General features: G+C 36.6%; 2 protein-coding genes across 3 annotated transcripts; both read right to left on the bottom strand.

Moving 5' to 3' along the window:
- Positions 1 to 74: 74 nt before the first annotated feature.
- Positions 75 to 9,327, bottom strand: LOC102804237 (uncharacterized). 2 transcript variants are annotated; one of them, XM_078005690.2, is made up of 3 exons: positions 9,213 to 9,327; positions 8,538 to 8,615; positions 75 to 2,545 (listed from the first exon to the last, which is right to left on the bottom strand). In XM_078005690.2, the coding sequence occupies exon 3, from the start codon at positions 2,318 to 2,320 to the stop codon at positions 419 to 421; it is 1,902 nt and encodes a 633-aa protein (XP_077861816.1). In that variant the 5' UTR covers positions 2,321 to 2,545; positions 8,538 to 8,615; positions 9,213 to 9,327; the 3' UTR covers positions 75 to 418. The 2 variants fall into 2 exon arrangements, with proteins under 2 accessions (XP_077861816.1, XP_006824844.1); XM_006824781.3 differs by lacking the exon at positions 8,538 to 8,615.
- A 3,161-nt stretch (positions 9,328 to 12,488) lies between these two features.
- Positions 12,489 to 14,929, bottom strand: LOC144342814 (putative 2'-deoxynucleoside 5'-phosphate N-hydrolase 1). Its single transcript, XM_078005671.2, has 4 exons — positions 14,791 to 14,929; positions 14,133 to 14,198; positions 13,697 to 13,807; positions 12,489 to 13,344 (listed from the first exon to the last, which is right to left on the bottom strand). The coding sequence occupies exons 1-4, from the start codon at positions 14,927 to 14,929 to the stop codon at positions 13,235 to 13,237; spliced, it is 426 nt and encodes a 141-aa protein (XP_077861797.2). The 3' UTR covers positions 12,489 to 13,234.
- Between the last annotated feature and the right edge of the window lie 1,845 nt (positions 14,930 to 16,774).

Below are 16,774 nucleotides of genomic sequence, written 5' to 3'. Positions count from 1 at the left end.
CGTGCGGAGGTGACAACCCCTTCGCTTTAATGTTAAAAATGCAAACACTGCACAATATATATATATATGGCAAATTCTTCAAGATTAATGAACAACTTGGATGAACATTTTATTAAACGCTTTTTTTTAAAGTGGTTACAGTATCTGAAGTCTCTAATCGGGAAAACTATTCATAAACTACATTTTCAGGCACATTCATGCTCATGTGTTTGTTTTTCAGAATGGTTTTGTTAATCAAAAAAATGCTTTGTTATTGCATGAACACAATTACAGTTTTTCCTAACTGCTATGTTGCAGCGCTAAGCACATGGCTTTGATTATACCATGTTCAATTCTAGCTTTTTTATTAGTTTTCCTACTAACAAATTACAATTTCATTCGTACCAGCAAAGTAATCTAATTAGTTATACCATGGTAACTATAGCTTTTTTGTCAGATCTTCTTTTATGTGAGTCTTCATATGTGAATCCAGCCCAGTTTTTTGTGAGTAACAATTTCCGCAGCGGTCACATTGGTACGGTTTCTCTCCAGTGTGTATTCGCCTGTGTTTCACAAGATTGTCTGTCCATGAGAAAGTTCTATCGCATTCAGGACAGCGAAATGGTTTTTCCCCTGTATGTACCCGCATATGTTTCTTCAGACTGCTTTTAAGTGTGAATTTCTTGTGGCAGTCACCGCACTCAAAATTTTTATCAGTTCTGTGAGTTTGCATGTGTTGGTATAACCGTTTTTTCATTGCACACACGTAACCACACTGTTTGCATTGCATAGGTTTCTCACCAGTATGGATTACTTTGTGCTCAGCGAGCAATTTTGGTGTAGTGAATGACCTTCCGCACTCGTTACACATGTGTCTTTTCTCACAAGCATGTGATCTCACATGTGTGATCAAGAAACATCTGTTTGCAAATCTTTTGTCGCATTCCGTACATACAAATGGTTTGTCACTTAAGTGCGTTTTTCTATGAGACACTAAACTGCCTTTGTTTGATACAACCTTACCACAATCTGGGCATTCAAACTCTCTAAGGGGGCCAATCATCATACTATTTTTTAGGTAGGGTGACTGATCATCCACGCAGCAACAACTACCCTTGCAACCACCCCCGTCATACTTCTGAGGTCGGTGAGTTTTCCGTCGAGTCCAGGTCAGTGTAGGATTTTCTGCAAAACTCTGAGCATAATCATGAAAGTGATCTAGTCTTTCTGCGTCTGTTGAACATGCAGGAAGATTCATGCTTGATTGCTCAATGGAATATTGAATGTGGTCTTGTCTGTTTTCAAATCCAAGAAAGGCATCTTCATGCTGACCAAATGTTTCTGTACCATCTGAATCTACGATCACACCTGTGATTGTTTCTTCTTCGGAACATGTACTGCTCTCTTGTTTGATTTCAACATCCATAAAGACTTGTTGATGCTGAACAACATTTTCTGCATCAGTTGAACCTACTGGAATACCGACACTTGTTTCTTTTTGCTGAGAAGTGTGGCTTTGTATGACTTCACAAAACAATACATTATCATTACATTTTTCGTCAGCAATTGATTCTAAATAAGAACTTGTGTTTGCTTTATCTTTTGATTGTAAGATTCTGTCTTCTTTTTGGAAACCATGTAATTCATTATTACAACATCGGATGTCTTCTTCAGTTTGTATTCCTATGTCAACAAATTTTTTTTCATTTTTTTCAAGGTCCTGGTCATCACCATTATTGGTGACAACACTTGTGATAATGTGTACCTTCCTTAGAGATGATTGGGAATCATTGTTCTGGATTGATGAACTCCCTATAGTATGTGTGACCAATTCAGAATTGGTGAAAATATTCTGTGGATAAACAGTGTTGTGTTGGCAAGGTCTTTCTTCTGCACACGTTCCTGGGTCATTTTTACTGGTAGTCAGTATATTGTGACCAACGAATTGATGACCCAAATTATTGTGTAATACGTTTTTATTGGTGTGCGTCTGGGTGTCAAAATTCCCTCCAAAACTCTGTCCAACTTCAGGTCTTGATGTATCTGATGCCACAAATACGTTAGGGGTGACAATTTTATCACACTGTTGATTTGCAAGCACCTGCGGCTCAATTTTGATGACAACATTCCCCGGCACAGACAGGCAACCATCTTTTCGCTGGGATGGTTTTTCCACGGTATGTGTGCTCATTCCTGAATTGGTGGTGGGACTGTTGTTTAACCAACTGCCACCAATATTGGGTTGGTATGATATTTCTTTCGAACATGGTGGCATTCCTTTAAGTGGACGTGAATTATCAAAGCTCCGCTCACTTTCTTGGCATTCTCGTGTCATACTCATCTTTGCTATTGCAAATATAGCTGTAGCTAACAATGTTTTATTTTTTATGTATACAAACTACATACAGTACAAACTGGTACTCTTCAAACTATATAATTCATATATAGTTCTTGCGTAGTTCTCAGTCACTATTGTTTTCTTGTTTAATTCACCAGTTTGCTTTTCTTTATGCAGGTCCTTTCATTCATATGTTGAATATTGCTTCTGAAATCAATGGACTTCACGCTAAAAAAATGAAAAATTATATAAATTAATCATATAATAAATAAAACTCAGATATTAAAGTGAAAAGATATATGGAGTAAACTATGCAGGGAAAAACTAAATTATTTAAAAGAAATCATTAACCAGCTCTGAGGTAATACGTTCAACCTTATATGGTAAACGCGCATCATATTTTAAACACATTTGAACATTTTTCTTTGTTTAGATACAGAAACAATATTTAGCGCATGACAGGATTAGAATCACATCAAAATGCAAACAATCAAAAATCTTGTTTTGCTGGCATTTCAGACTGTTATATTTTAAAGGGGAAGTCCGGGCAAACAACACAATGTTCCCGGATAAAAAAGCGCCATAAATGTAGAAGAATACAATCTACGTTTTTTTTATATTACTTTTTCATTGCCTTCTCCTACATTTGTGGGATTCTTTCATCTGAAACTATTATGTTGTTTGCTCTGACTTCCTGTTTAACACATCGCCTACTGACACTTCCCATTCATTCAAATTATGACTGCCATAATAAATAGTTCGGTCACTGGTAGCATAGTGGTTGTCGCATCAGACTCATGATCGATAGACCCAAGTTCAAATCCTACCTTAGGCAGAATATTAAAAAGGGTTAACTCCCTACCCTGTGTGAGTGTGCAACAGACTCACTGGCCAAGATTCATTCACTAACAAATGCAACTTTGGGGGAACCTTGGTTAAGGTCCGCAGGTGCTTGTGTTCGACCAGGCCTGGTTGACACCAGGATAACACATTAAAATTGCCATTTGACAGAGAGATGGCTGCACAGCCCTGTCATGTTATCCCAAACATGAACATGACTCTTGTGGCAAAAATGTGTCATCACTAGCACTTGCACATACAAAAAAAGTCAAAAGAGACAACAGTGACATTCAATGTCAGGAACTAGCATAGCCTAGCATAAAAACATTATTTAAAAAAAAAAAATATTCTTTTGGGAGGGGGGGGGAGGCAGTGCATGTGAATGGTTGCTTTAAAGTCCATGTATTGTGCAATCTGGATCAGTCTTTTGCATTTCCATGGAATTTGAAATCCCAATATACCATATTTCCTTCAAGTTAAAAGCCAACTCATATTTGTAGAGAAAGTTGTCGACAAATCACATGACATTGTTGGTTTATTATGTACTGGTACAACCCATTGAGAATGTCACAGCCCCCTCTGTTCATGTACATTACAGTAATACATGACTAATGAAATGTCAGCATTTATACGCTCCTTTTTGATCAAGTACATGTACCAGTTCTACAGTGAACTAATGTCTTGGACTGCCAGACAATTTAACATGTGCGGGTCTCTAATGTCCATGTTGGCAAAATGTAAAACATGTATCACAATTCAGAATTATAGTGCATTGTGGGATAGTTACATCAGATTGCGGGAGCAAACAACTAAATATAACACATGCTTAAAAATTGCAGAGGTGTATCTCAACATGCAACAAATGCAATTTTGGGTTTATGTGTGCTTGTATTGGGGATGCACTTCTGATTGACCAGATACGTTCTAGACAATTTGACCTTTGCAGCTGTGTAAGAATTTTAAGAATTTACCAACAATTAGGTGAGCTACAAGTAACTGAATGTCTTAGTGTTTACCTCAAATAGTTTTTGAATATATAATGAGCAACTTTGAAACAATATTACTCGCTGCTGCAGATTTTGCAAAGGTTTCCAATATTTTTTTCTGAGAGAGCATATCGCTGTGTTTCGAGCGATCAAACCACTTTGTGTGTTACCCGTTTTGTTTTCGTGTTCTGGGGTACCGAAACATGGGATAGCTAGTGTCATGTACATGATATCTCTCAGCGTAATCCGGTTAACGTTAAAAACTGGAGGTCAGGGTTCTGCCCATGCTGGTCGGCGGCGGTCACTAGCGACCCGCACTCAGAATTTCCGACCAGGACAAAAAGTTGGCGACCAGCACTATTTGTTTATGATACACACAGGATGTCGGCCACTGGACCATCATCCTATTGTCCTTGTTGATTTTAACACACAACACAATGCAAAAAATTAACACACAACAAAACTTGAAAGAAGATACCGCTGTTCAAAATCAACGTACACGTGTGACATCGGCCCACTCTCCACACAGAGGGCCCTCACTCCCAGCATGCTTCACACTCGCGCGTGTGTTATTTTTGTCGCGTTTGACTTCATAGTATGCGATCTACGCATTGTTCAGTGACTGTTTCAATGGTCTATTGTGTGTCAGTATTGTTGCTATTTAGAGTTTCACTGATTTTGTTTGACTTCTGTCATAGTTTTGTATATAAATAGCCCACTATATTTCTATTTATTCTTAATTTCAGGAAATTGAAAACAAGATCGCTCAGAGGTTGCCATCTAAGACTGCTAAGTTCTTCAGAGAAATTGTCATTATCTTCGTCAATGTCCTCGTCAAAATGTTCTCCTAAAATAGCTTCCCAGTCATAATTATCATCCTCAGATTTGCCAAATTTCGCCGTGAATGCCATTTTCAAAGTTCATTGCAGTTCACTGACAACTACTGTCGTCTATGCCACTTTTCTGTGTTTATGTCTCGCGATGCATCGCGATAGTTGGTTGTAATATGAATAGATCTCGCGTTACTTTGTGAGATCTAATGATAATCTTGTTGCTCCGCAACTTTTACTCGGTACGATAAGAACTGATAACTTAAACAAACGTGGCACGCATGACTTCAAAAGAAGATGCCGTGTTGAGAGTCTGTTGTATTACTAGTCTGAGGATACAGTAACTAATTTTGTTGGAAATATAACAGCGACTTTGACAAAATTTAGTCACTGCCACACCACCCATATGAAAAAAGTGACTGAATTGTAATAATTTCCATTGGCGAAAGCTTCAACGGTTAAGGAGACTGGTGTACATTTCATAAATTTATGGTTGCACTGATAATCTAATTTGTGGGACACCATTAAATTATGAAAAAGATTAATCTTGCAGAAAAAATGCTTTTGAAATTTAGAGAGCTTCGAAAATTAATTAGGGGGCTAAGATTCTAGTGGCATGGCATGATATTGCTTGTGTTGTGTGCTTTTCAAAACAATGAAATCATAATCCCTGATATCAGGATTGGCATCCAAAGTAAGATTCTTGGTGTACCAGGGTATTATGGGGGAAAAGTGGGTCAACTAAATTACAAATGTCAGAATATAGATACCATAATGGACTGGTGACAGAGCTTCTATAGAACAATTATTAATTTGGATCACTTTGACATCATTATCAGCAATTTGGGGTTTACAAACTTGCCTATACTATACTGCTCAGATTGCTAACGTGGTACATGTACATGTAATTGCTTGCTTACATACAACAGTCATTGTTTATGCATAAACTCTTGAAACAATTAATTAAAGCCCATTTGTTAAGCATCTTTAGGGTGCCAACTGCCTGTCTGTGAAAATATTAATATAGGGTATCAAGTAAATACAGAAAGCCTGCTTAGAAACAGATAACAGAGTACTGTAAAATACTTTATTTTAGTTAGAATTAAATTACGCTGGAAAGACTGAATCATTCCTTCAGCGAAAATAACGAAAATTAACTCCAAGCGAAAATAAAGTATTCTACAGTAGTTAATTACAGTAACTGTTACATAACTGATTGAGAAGAGTTTATTTACAAGGGATATCTACGTTTCTTCACTGCCCTGGAATCAAACTAGGTTTTCAAAGAAATCATCCTGAATTTGGCATACATGTACAATCATTGATATTAATTATAGTTGTAAATTGCCGAAAAATTGGTGTGCTTTTGAACTCATAACAGTGAAATATGCAGGACTACTGGATCTCTTTTCAGAGGTGTTACACAGATGAGAACATTCAAGGGGCACCTTCCAGTTAAGCCTAATCTCACAACAAATTTACTTTCTGGATTAAAATAACAATGGATAACAAAAGATAGATTAACATTGTAAACAACATAAACAATAGTGTCCCATGATTCGTTAGTGCAATCCATGGGATTGAGCAGTTCCCCTTTAAGGTTGTCTTTGTTCTAGTTCCATTAGGTAGTGGGAATAATGATGTAATGTATTCAACGTGCTAATTGTCATAAATAGTTTGAGTAAACTGAAATGTTAATTCCTGAGGTGTTTATTAGTTATATAATGGTTGTTGGTTTACGAACAGTATAATGTAGTTCAGACTGGTTTGGGCCTCCCAAACTGCATTTGTACATTTGTTTCTGACTTCAACACTCTGTAATCATATACACAGCATTGTGTTATAATAGCCAATAATAAAGTTTGAAGTTAGTAGTGGGTCTTCACCAAATTCCATAATGGTAGTTTCATCATGAAGGTCAAAATACCTCCACAGTTTTATTCTTTGCTTAAAGGGAACCGCTCAATCCCATGGATTGCACCAAAGAATCATGGGACACTATTGTTTATGTTGTTTACAATGTTAATCTATCTTTTGTTATCCATTGCTATTTTAATCCAGGAAGTAAATATGTTGTGGGATTAGGCTTGACTGGAAAGTGCCCCTTTAAAGATGTTTAACTGCCTAGAGCACGCCATTTTACAAGTACTTTTAGTTTTGCATGCATTTGTAAACTTTTTGTGTAAAATAAAGCTTATATATTAAGATGATGTAGTCCGGCAGACAAGGTGACCAGCCTGTATTTGGAGTCTAAACAAAATGTTTAAAGGATTTTGGTTTCTGATTCGCAATGTTTGACTACTGCCAAGACAGATATTTGACAAATACTATAGCTTTTGTGTTTAATACTGTACCAGTATTACTTAACACATGTCAAAGGCCTCAAAAAAATTGTTGGCTTCCAGCCAAGTAATCTTCACACATTTGCTCTGCTGATCAATAATGTTAGGTTACTTAGTCGCTTCATTGCTGTGACTGTTTTATCTTTTTCAATATAAGGAGTTGTTATTTTATTTGTGCTTGTTATATTAAATATTAATGATGTATTGGGGTGATCAATAAATTATTTCTTTCAAAAAGGAATATTTCATGACTCGACTTTCTGTGTTTTAAAACTCAGTTTCACTGTAAGTTAAATGGGTCGGTATCCTGGTGTATTATTATCAATCTGTGGATTGGAAATCATTACAAATGTTGTGACACACAAAACGTACGCGGAGTTGATTGAGAACGCAAACCAATATTTACATAGCTATACCTGCATAATTCTGCCCATGGCACTTTGCGAAGGAGTTTTTCACATTTCCTAGTCTGTCAAAAACCCCAACAGACAAGGGGAATCATTGGTCCATTCAAGATATGCTAAGAGTTGCAGTTTGACCTCAAAATATCGTAACTTGCATATTTCTTGAAGCACTCGGCCATGCGATGCTACTGTCTTGGGTTAGATAACATACTAACTTTATTAGTTCAGCGGTTAGATAAATGTACTTTATTTATTAAATGCTTGTGATAACCAAAATTTGGGTTGTAAAGCTTTTCGATGACGGAAAATCTGTGATAACACTGCAGTAAGGAAGAGCATCTTAAAAACATATTTATAGAGTACATACTCATAACAGCACATTCATATTTTAGTAAATTTCTCTGTTTATTTAATTGTAGATGAAGCAATTAACAGCACATTCATATTTTAGTAAATTTCTCTGTTTATTTAATTTTAGATGAAGCAATTACACTGTAGTCTGTAGTTCAATGGAGGTCAAAAATATGCATTCGTCTACCCTTACTAAATTTGCAATCGAGAGGATGAGAGGTTTGTGACGAAAATACCTCTATTCAGGGATTTTTTTAAACAAGGGAACAGGCCCGGGGGGCACAGTTGTCCTCACGACATGGCTATGCACCCCTTACCCTGGGGAGCAGATCCTCTGGCAACCATAAAATTCTGATGGGATCACATGAGGCCACAGTCTTCAACTGTGACCTGCCTAATAGTAATTTTGGTTCCAAGGAAGCCATAAAATGCTCCATTTTAACTTAGAAATATTAAAAACTTCTCACCCTGGTAGGGAGAACCTTATTTCCCCCACTTGGTGGCGCCGCTGAATTTCAGTGCTCCCTCTCTCTTGCAGTTTTTTTCTAGAAAAATCCCAGTCCATTCACACATGAAATACAAACACAAGTGAAGGTCACACCAATTCAAAAGTGGAGCAGTTAAAAAAAATTGCTCAAGCGAGAAGGTTTTTTTTCTAAAAATGAAAAAAAAAAAAAAAAAAAACCTGCGAAGCCAGGAATGTTGCTGTCCCCACCCATGACTTCAAATGGGACACTCCCGAAGAATGAGCATAAACGAGAGATCAGTGTTTATTTTGAAGCCGGCATTGTTACCTCGAAACGTTTCATTCGCCATGTTTTTTTTATACGTGTTTGCGGCTGTGGTGTGGGCGGTTGTGGGACTCACTGGCGTCCACAGGCTCTTTGTACTGTGTGTCTGGAGGAAGAGAATGTTGGAGAGAGGGGTCTCTTACACGCTACAGCCACCACACCTAGCCTGCGACTAGCATTTTAGTAACGTATCTCGTAATTCTTAAATCAACAGTACAACGCACACAACATACTAGTTACTCTTACTGCAGTGTCAGTGATCCGTTAGGGACAGTCCGCCGTGATATGTTACGTACAGCGTCAATACATCAATGAAAATCATAGTATACTGCAAGGCAATGTCTTACTCACCTTGAAGAGGAAACATACAAGTAATGGAGTTCAAGTTTCAGCGCAAAAACGCACAACACGGTCGTTGGGTTTTTCAATACGTACAACAGTGCACGCGAGGGAGGAGTCAACTGACGCTAATTAACATGTTGAGGGCGCTGTAACAATTTTTCTGAATAAAGTCGCAAGCTTATGTGGCTGTCAATCAGGATTTGGCCACGGGAAAAGGTGCCTTTAGGATTAAACCGTCAACTGCGATTCATTTTTCGTTGTGTACTCAAAGGCTCACATGCTAGAAGCTATGTGGATTATAGGTGTGGCCTTTTCAATTTCAATGTTGAATCACGTGCATTTTCATTGCCAACAGTGTCGATCTTGTATATACTGCAGTTACATAGTTAAACCACGTGAATCATCGTGAAAGAGCTACCTTTTATATTATATAGTATTATATTATCTTATTATCAAAATTAAAAACAATTGATGAGAAATTAAAATTTAAAAATAAACTAAACACCAACCATGAAGCAATAATAAAATAGAACTAGAAAACTTATAAAGGGGAACCGCTCAATCCCATGGATTGCACCAAAGAATCATGGGACACTATTGTTTATGTTATTTACAAAGTTAATCTATCTTTTTTTATCCAGAGATTAGGCTCAGGGGCACCTCCCTGCCCCGTCCCTACCCAGCTATGTATCGACTGCCCCCCCCCCCCCCGGCGTCTTCCGACCACTCGCGAGATGACTATAAGTATGAGCCCAGGTCATTTTCATTTAGATGTCTTTTAACGGCGACAGACATTTTTCGGCGGCCAGGTTTTTTTTTTCATTTTCAGAACTCCCTCCCATGATTACATTATGTTATTACTAGTAGCTTCGCGACGAGTGACTTTCGTGGTTAGTGGCTTTCGCAGTAACTGGTCCTTTTATCAGAGTTGAGAATTAATGTTTTATGTGTCTTTAACAACTGGTGCAAATCTGGGAATACCACTCTAGTAGCTGTTAATTTGCCCTTATGATTTATGAAGTTACTCTGGCAGGAGTTCCTAAAGCAAGGCTGACACTTGCTCGGATCTGTGGCACGCAGTGGCAGTGCGCAAACTAGTCGTAAACTGGCGTGAAGTGTATGTAAAGCAAGGCTGACACTTGCATGACTTTTGGTCATGATCTTGTCGTGCCATTTCGTGCCATTTTGGGGCACGAACTGGGAGGCTGGTTCACGCATAGTTCACGACGAGTTCACCGATAGTTTGCGCATAGTTTACGCACTTCCCACATTGGCACGACGAGTTTGCGATATGTAAATGTATGGAAGACCCACAACTAGATTGTTGGGAATAAACCAAAATTACTCACCAAATGCATCGCGCACAGTAAATATGGACCAAAGATAAATAAAAGTACTCAATATTATGTTTCATAATCCGAAATTTGTTCAAAATTTTTTTCCTTGTGCCCCCCTTGCTACCTTAAAATCGATAATTATTAATATTAAATCTATAGGATATTGTTCACTTGGAAGATGACTCTAAAAATATTCTCTATTAGATCTAATATAAACCATTAGATTTATTATTTAATTTTATCCGATATTATCGAAGAATAACAGCTCAGGCGATTAGGAAGATGGTTAGATTAGATTTATTATCGAATTTTATCCAAAATTTTTCCAAATTAGCAAAAGTAGAAAAGTAGTAGTAGCTAGCTATTTAGACGATATAAATTGTAAATTAAAGTGTTATTTAGAAACGACGTCTTGTAACTTTTGAAGTTATTATTTTCCGGACGCCGATATTCAGCTAAATATCTCAATCGTAAACTACTAGTACGTTGCTATTTAGGAACGACGTCTCGTGATTTTGAACTTATTTTCAAAGCGCAATTGCTGCCATTTAGCTATTTAGATTTTTACCTAGCTTTCTAGACGATCCAAATTATAAACCGCTATGGCGCTAATTAAAAACGAGGTCTTGTGACTTTCAAGTTTTTGGGCGCTATTTAGCCGAGTGTTCCTGGCATCAAACGGAAAGACAACCTTACTAAGGAAATAGATCAAACTGTAATTATAAATATTAATAAAAAGAATTAAAAGTAAAAGTTAAGGAAATAATGGATCATTTTGAAGAATCCTTCGTTTAAGGTATCATGGCAGCTACCACTCTACTAAGAACTTGAAAATATGCACACACTATAAAAAGGCGACAAATACCAGTTATTGCACACGCACACAAACGCGCAAACAAGTGCGACGGTCTATACTCCAGAACGGGCTCTTCAAATAGTGCCATTCGCATTTTGAATTCTGACCTGTTCTATATTTTTATTATACGTCACCGAGCAAAAAGTTTGAGATAATTAGATTAATCCTTGCAATGGGAAACACTAGTAAACGTACTAATAACTTGTATATAGAGGCTGCATCGTGAAGCTGCAAACGGTGCGCTCAATAACATAATGAGAAAGATGCAATTTAGTGACGCTGCCTCTCGCTCAGGCTGCTAATCACCTTTTGTCGAGAAAAAAAAAAACATGACAGAACACTTATGAAACGAGTTTTGATGATTTTGTTTAATATTTTTATCGGAAGAGTACATATCCAATACATCAGTGATGCAAAAACGTGAGTTTTTGCTTCAGATTTTGCGAAAGCTGGAAAACCCCGTTGCAAAACTTTCACTTTACTTTGTTTCCTATTTTGGGGCGGACATCCGGGCATTTTCACCGCCTGGCAACCATCACAGTGAAAACAAACGTACTTTGGGATAGTTGTCGGGACTCTCCTGAACAGTGTAACAATATTACCCCTACACATGCAACTAATATAAATTTAGTTGCTCAGGATTACTTCAAAATTGAGTTTGTGCTGTTTTCTTGACTTTAGCCGCGGCTGTTTTCACCGGCTCTTCGACCGGCGTTCCACAGCAGCTTGCACAGAGCATGTTTATACACAGAGCCAATAGAAATACAAGCGGTGTAGTAGAAAGTTCTGTGACGTAGCTCCGCCCCGAGATACTGTGCATGCAGCCTCCCAAGTGGTGATTTATTTGGCTCATCACCGAAAAGACGATTCAAATAATTTCTTCAATAGCATTCGTCACCTGCGCATGCGTCAGTTGCCCATAGCGTGTCATTGTTTGCAAACAATCGTCTACCCATGAGCCTTTGCGTTTTTAGCGTGTGTTGTCATCAACTCTTGGGACTCAATTCCCGCGCGTGCGCAGGTGACGACCCTCCCGCTTTAATCATTAGAAACATAACAAAGCATATATTGCATGCATTATTTCAACCTGAGACTCGTTAACGGATGTTTATGACTAAACGCTACGGATGTGTTCGACACCATGTAAACGCACGAGGCTAATGTTCACCACATCGTCGACGTTTATAACCGTTATTTTATTTAATTTATTAACGCACAACATCCCCCGGGGGATGAAAAGGGTTACAAATCAGATATTAGTATAAGAAAAATAACTATATAAAAAGTAAAGAAACAAAAAAGCATAAATAAAAGGAAATGATAAAAAATTGTACACACTCAATGTGTTACTGGCTTAGTTTATGTAGGTGCTGCTGTCTTATATTAAAACAGTTTTTTAAATATTGTGCTAAAGGAATTGACATTTTCTCGTCACTTAGTAATGATATGAATTTATTTTCATTACTAAATTTGGCAAAATTTGGTATACATTTATTAGTTACAATGTAAAGTTTTAATCTTATTTCATTGTAATAAGGACAATTTATGACAAAATGTTCATCTTCAACATAACCATTGTCGCACATATTGCAGACTCTGTCTTTAAAATCCAATCATGTATGCCGGTCTGTTTCAATTTTCAGACAGTGGTTGCCAAATCTAGATTTTGTTAAGGATTTGCGAAGTTCACTGTTTTTCATAATTGTTATGTAGTTTTCTTGTTCTATTTTGTTTTTTAAAAGTTTGTAGGTTCTTAGTTTTTTTTTAGAATTTGATTTGATTCACCACTAAACACGCTCCAACTTGTGCGAATACCTATACTAATTGTTTGTGTTCTATTATATATTTGCAAAAAAATCGTTAAAAATCTCTGGCAAATCTTCTTCTTTGTAATCCAATACTGTGACGTTATCTTCGCGATGTGCACCCCGAATCATACAGGACAACCCTAATAAATAATCAAAGAGTGAAACAAAACACGAGACAAATGATTACAAACATACAGTGTTAGTGGATTGTTAGTCTGAACGAATCGAGAGAACATCACTGGAAGGTAAAGGGGTAGTACTGAATAACATATGTGAACATCGGTGTAATTTTAGTCCTGATATTCGAAACCTAAGGGGGCCACCAGGGGCGGATCCAGCAAAATGTGATAGGGGGGTCCAAGCTTCGCTTAAAATTTACGGAACGTAAATCGCAAAGAAGCTATGCGTAATCCAGATGATATGAATAATCGTGTGACCGCCACTGGGAACCACATGCAGCATTGTCTCAATTGATTTTAAAGGTAAACTTACATTTACTTGTAAATGGTCTGTACAGACAGAGCACTCTCTTCCTCATAGCCACAGCTCTACCAATCTCATAGCCAACTCCGTGCGATGGCTGCGTTACTTCAGCTACCACAACTAGAATTGAAAAGTTTGCTATTTTGAATAAGTATAATAACAGCGTTATTAACAAAACAAATTATAAAACAATATCCACAATATTTTGTCTAATAAATGAACAGGTTTAAATAAACGTCCCCAATAAATAAAAACGCCAGACGATATTTCAATACTATGGCTTGGAATGAGTTATTTATCAGGACTAAGAAATTGTCACCTTCATGGTTTCAAACCGTATTAATCCTGATATGGTCAATCTGCATATAAACGAATAACATAATATCAATATGAATGTGTACTAAACTGACTAATCTATATGAATAAACAACAACAATGTATATACCATCGGAAATGTTCAGCCACTCCATATCTTGATCATAAATGCTTTGTGCGTTACATATCATATCCTCTATAAGGAAAGAACAAAACAATACAATAATGTATTTATTTAAATGTGTCATGAAAATAGTTCAGAGTCGTAACAAAAATACTCACTGAAATCAGAATCATTGTATGACATGTATTCGATTTTATTTTATACATTTAATTTTTATTATTGTTTTATTATTAGTTTTTTATTAAGTACATCTTTTTTTCTATTACTTTAACTTTCGTTCTTTCACGATTACCAAAAGTGTTAAAAAACTGCCAGCAAATAACAAATTTAAATGAAATAAAATAAAATAAAGTATATGATGAAATAAATATTTGGAAATGTATTTTTAAAAAATAAGAACAAAAATCAAATTGTCTATACACTACAGTTTATGCTTAAACCTTATAAAGATATCTTACAGCTCTATGTACATATTACTTACACTAAAATACAATGATGAGATATAAGCATATGAAACATACCAATTCAAACTAAGTGGACATTTTACGCGTTTATGTTACCAAAGCCATAACTATCATTCAAATTAGCAAACACATTTGGGGACTAATACCAATCGACTTAGCAATTATATTTGCCTTTTTCGACAGTAAAAATTAAGCCACACCTTTTTCAATACCAGCATGTCCAACAATTTCTGTCAGTACCTCGCCATATCCCTGTAGTAGTTTGATAATTCTTGCATAGAGATTGGCATCTTGGCGGCCGCCTTGAATGCTTCCACAAAAGTATATACTGCGACCCATTCTCCTATAATAATAATATTTATGGGCATAAATCGTGATGATATAATCTCAAATACTCAGTGTAGTTTATATACTGACTTCCAAAATATGCTGAATCTATAAATATATACCCAAATGCATCTATATACGTGTTACCAGCCTTGATTGACACGAGGTCACTTCATATTGGAAAAATTAGCATGTCATGGATACACTCAAATAATCCCAAACCATATATCACATGGGGTGAGAATACCGCCAAAATTAGCTTGGTGCCATTATTTGAACATTGTTTAGTTGTTTGGTCTTTATTTGGAAACTCTTGGTTGTTATTTAGTCATTATTCGGTTATTTGGTATTTATTTAAACATTATTTTACGCTTATTCCATTATTGTGTTATCGTATTGCTATTGTTTCATTATTTCAACTTTATTTCTTAATTATTTCATTATTGTGTAATTGCTATAATATTATTTTGTCATTGTTTCATTATGTTATAATTGTGTCGTTATTTAGACATTATCTTGAAGAAGAAGTGAATTATATTTGAGTTAGGCCTGAGCCCGATTTGTTTTGTAAATATTGAGTTAATGGCCGAATATGCAAAACTGGTTGAATTAAATACCTAAAGACTTTAATTTCTTATGGAACTTAATATTTCAACTACTGGAGGAGTTACTTGAGGTGTTAGTGAACTTGACAGATAGACGTGGTGAACTTTTATCTTTTATGTCGACAGTTTTGCTTCTTCAATGAGACTAAAGAGTAATAATAAGACAACCGATGGGTTTATAGCCAGGAGATATTATTGATGACATGTGTGCACCCTGTGCTGTCGTTGTGTATTTGTTTGTATGCCGTAATTGTCAAATATAGTGACTGTACACAACTACAGCTATTAATTGTGGCAGGGGGTTACAGCGTCACCAAGTGTCCTTTGAGTCAGTTTGAGTGAAATGTTTGATGCATTTTTATGCTAATGAAGGTAATCGGAGAAATGTGCTTCGCGGGATTGCTGTGCCGGAAATCTGATAGTCTAAATGAAATCTGTGAAAGGATCGTTGGGTTTGCAGGCATCGTGCAAAGCAAAAATATGTCAGCATGCTTCAATGAAAGTGTGTACCTAACTTCATTGTGAACAGTGAAGCCATTTAATGCGTTATCTCAATTTCTGCAGTTTGAATCAACGTTGCTAATGTATGAACATGGAAGGTACTAACGTTAGTAGTATGTCGAATGTACTAACGTTAGTACCTGGTATGAACAAGTTGACTCCATGGTTTGCGTCTTGATCATCAATGCAGTAAATCGACAACTCAAGTACTAGTACTAGTACTCGCTATCTCCGGATTCTCGCTGTGCCTGTTGATGATTTTCGTGAACTTAATAAATGATATTGAAAAATTTGATCAATGACCAATATACTTAATTTACCTTTATTTAGTTTGTACTTCATCCATAATGTTAATTTGATACCCATCATTACAATAGTGGCACGTTGTGATACGTCAGACGTACATATTTGCATATTCATGTAATGTGCATTTTGTGGTATTATTCAGATCCATAAAATTCGGCAAAGCCCAGCAAAATTTTCCAAGTCTTTTTTTAGTACAGTTTCGGTATTTTCGGCATTATTTACACGGATGGCCTTACGGGGGAACATGCAAAACGAATTCGAAATTACGGAGAAGGAAACAAATGTTGCCAAAAAAGCACCGGGATCTCGTGGAGCGTTATTCCAACGAACCTCGGAGAGAGGCTGGTGAGCAGTGACACCCCGAGCACGCATACGACTGACATTGTGCCTGTATATAACATTTTCATACAGCTACCTCACCGCTTCTCATTACCAACCTGACACT

This window comes from Saccoglossus kowalevskii, chromosome 2 (assembly GCF_978046115.1).
Source record: "Saccoglossus kowalevskii chromosome 2, keSacKowa6.1, whole genome shotgun sequence".
NCBI lineage: Eukaryota > Metazoa > Hemichordata > Enteropneusta > Harrimaniidae > Saccoglossus > Saccoglossus kowalevskii.
The sequence above is the reverse complement of the archived record's forward strand: the minus strand, read 5'-3'. Positions and strand labels throughout refer to the sequence as shown.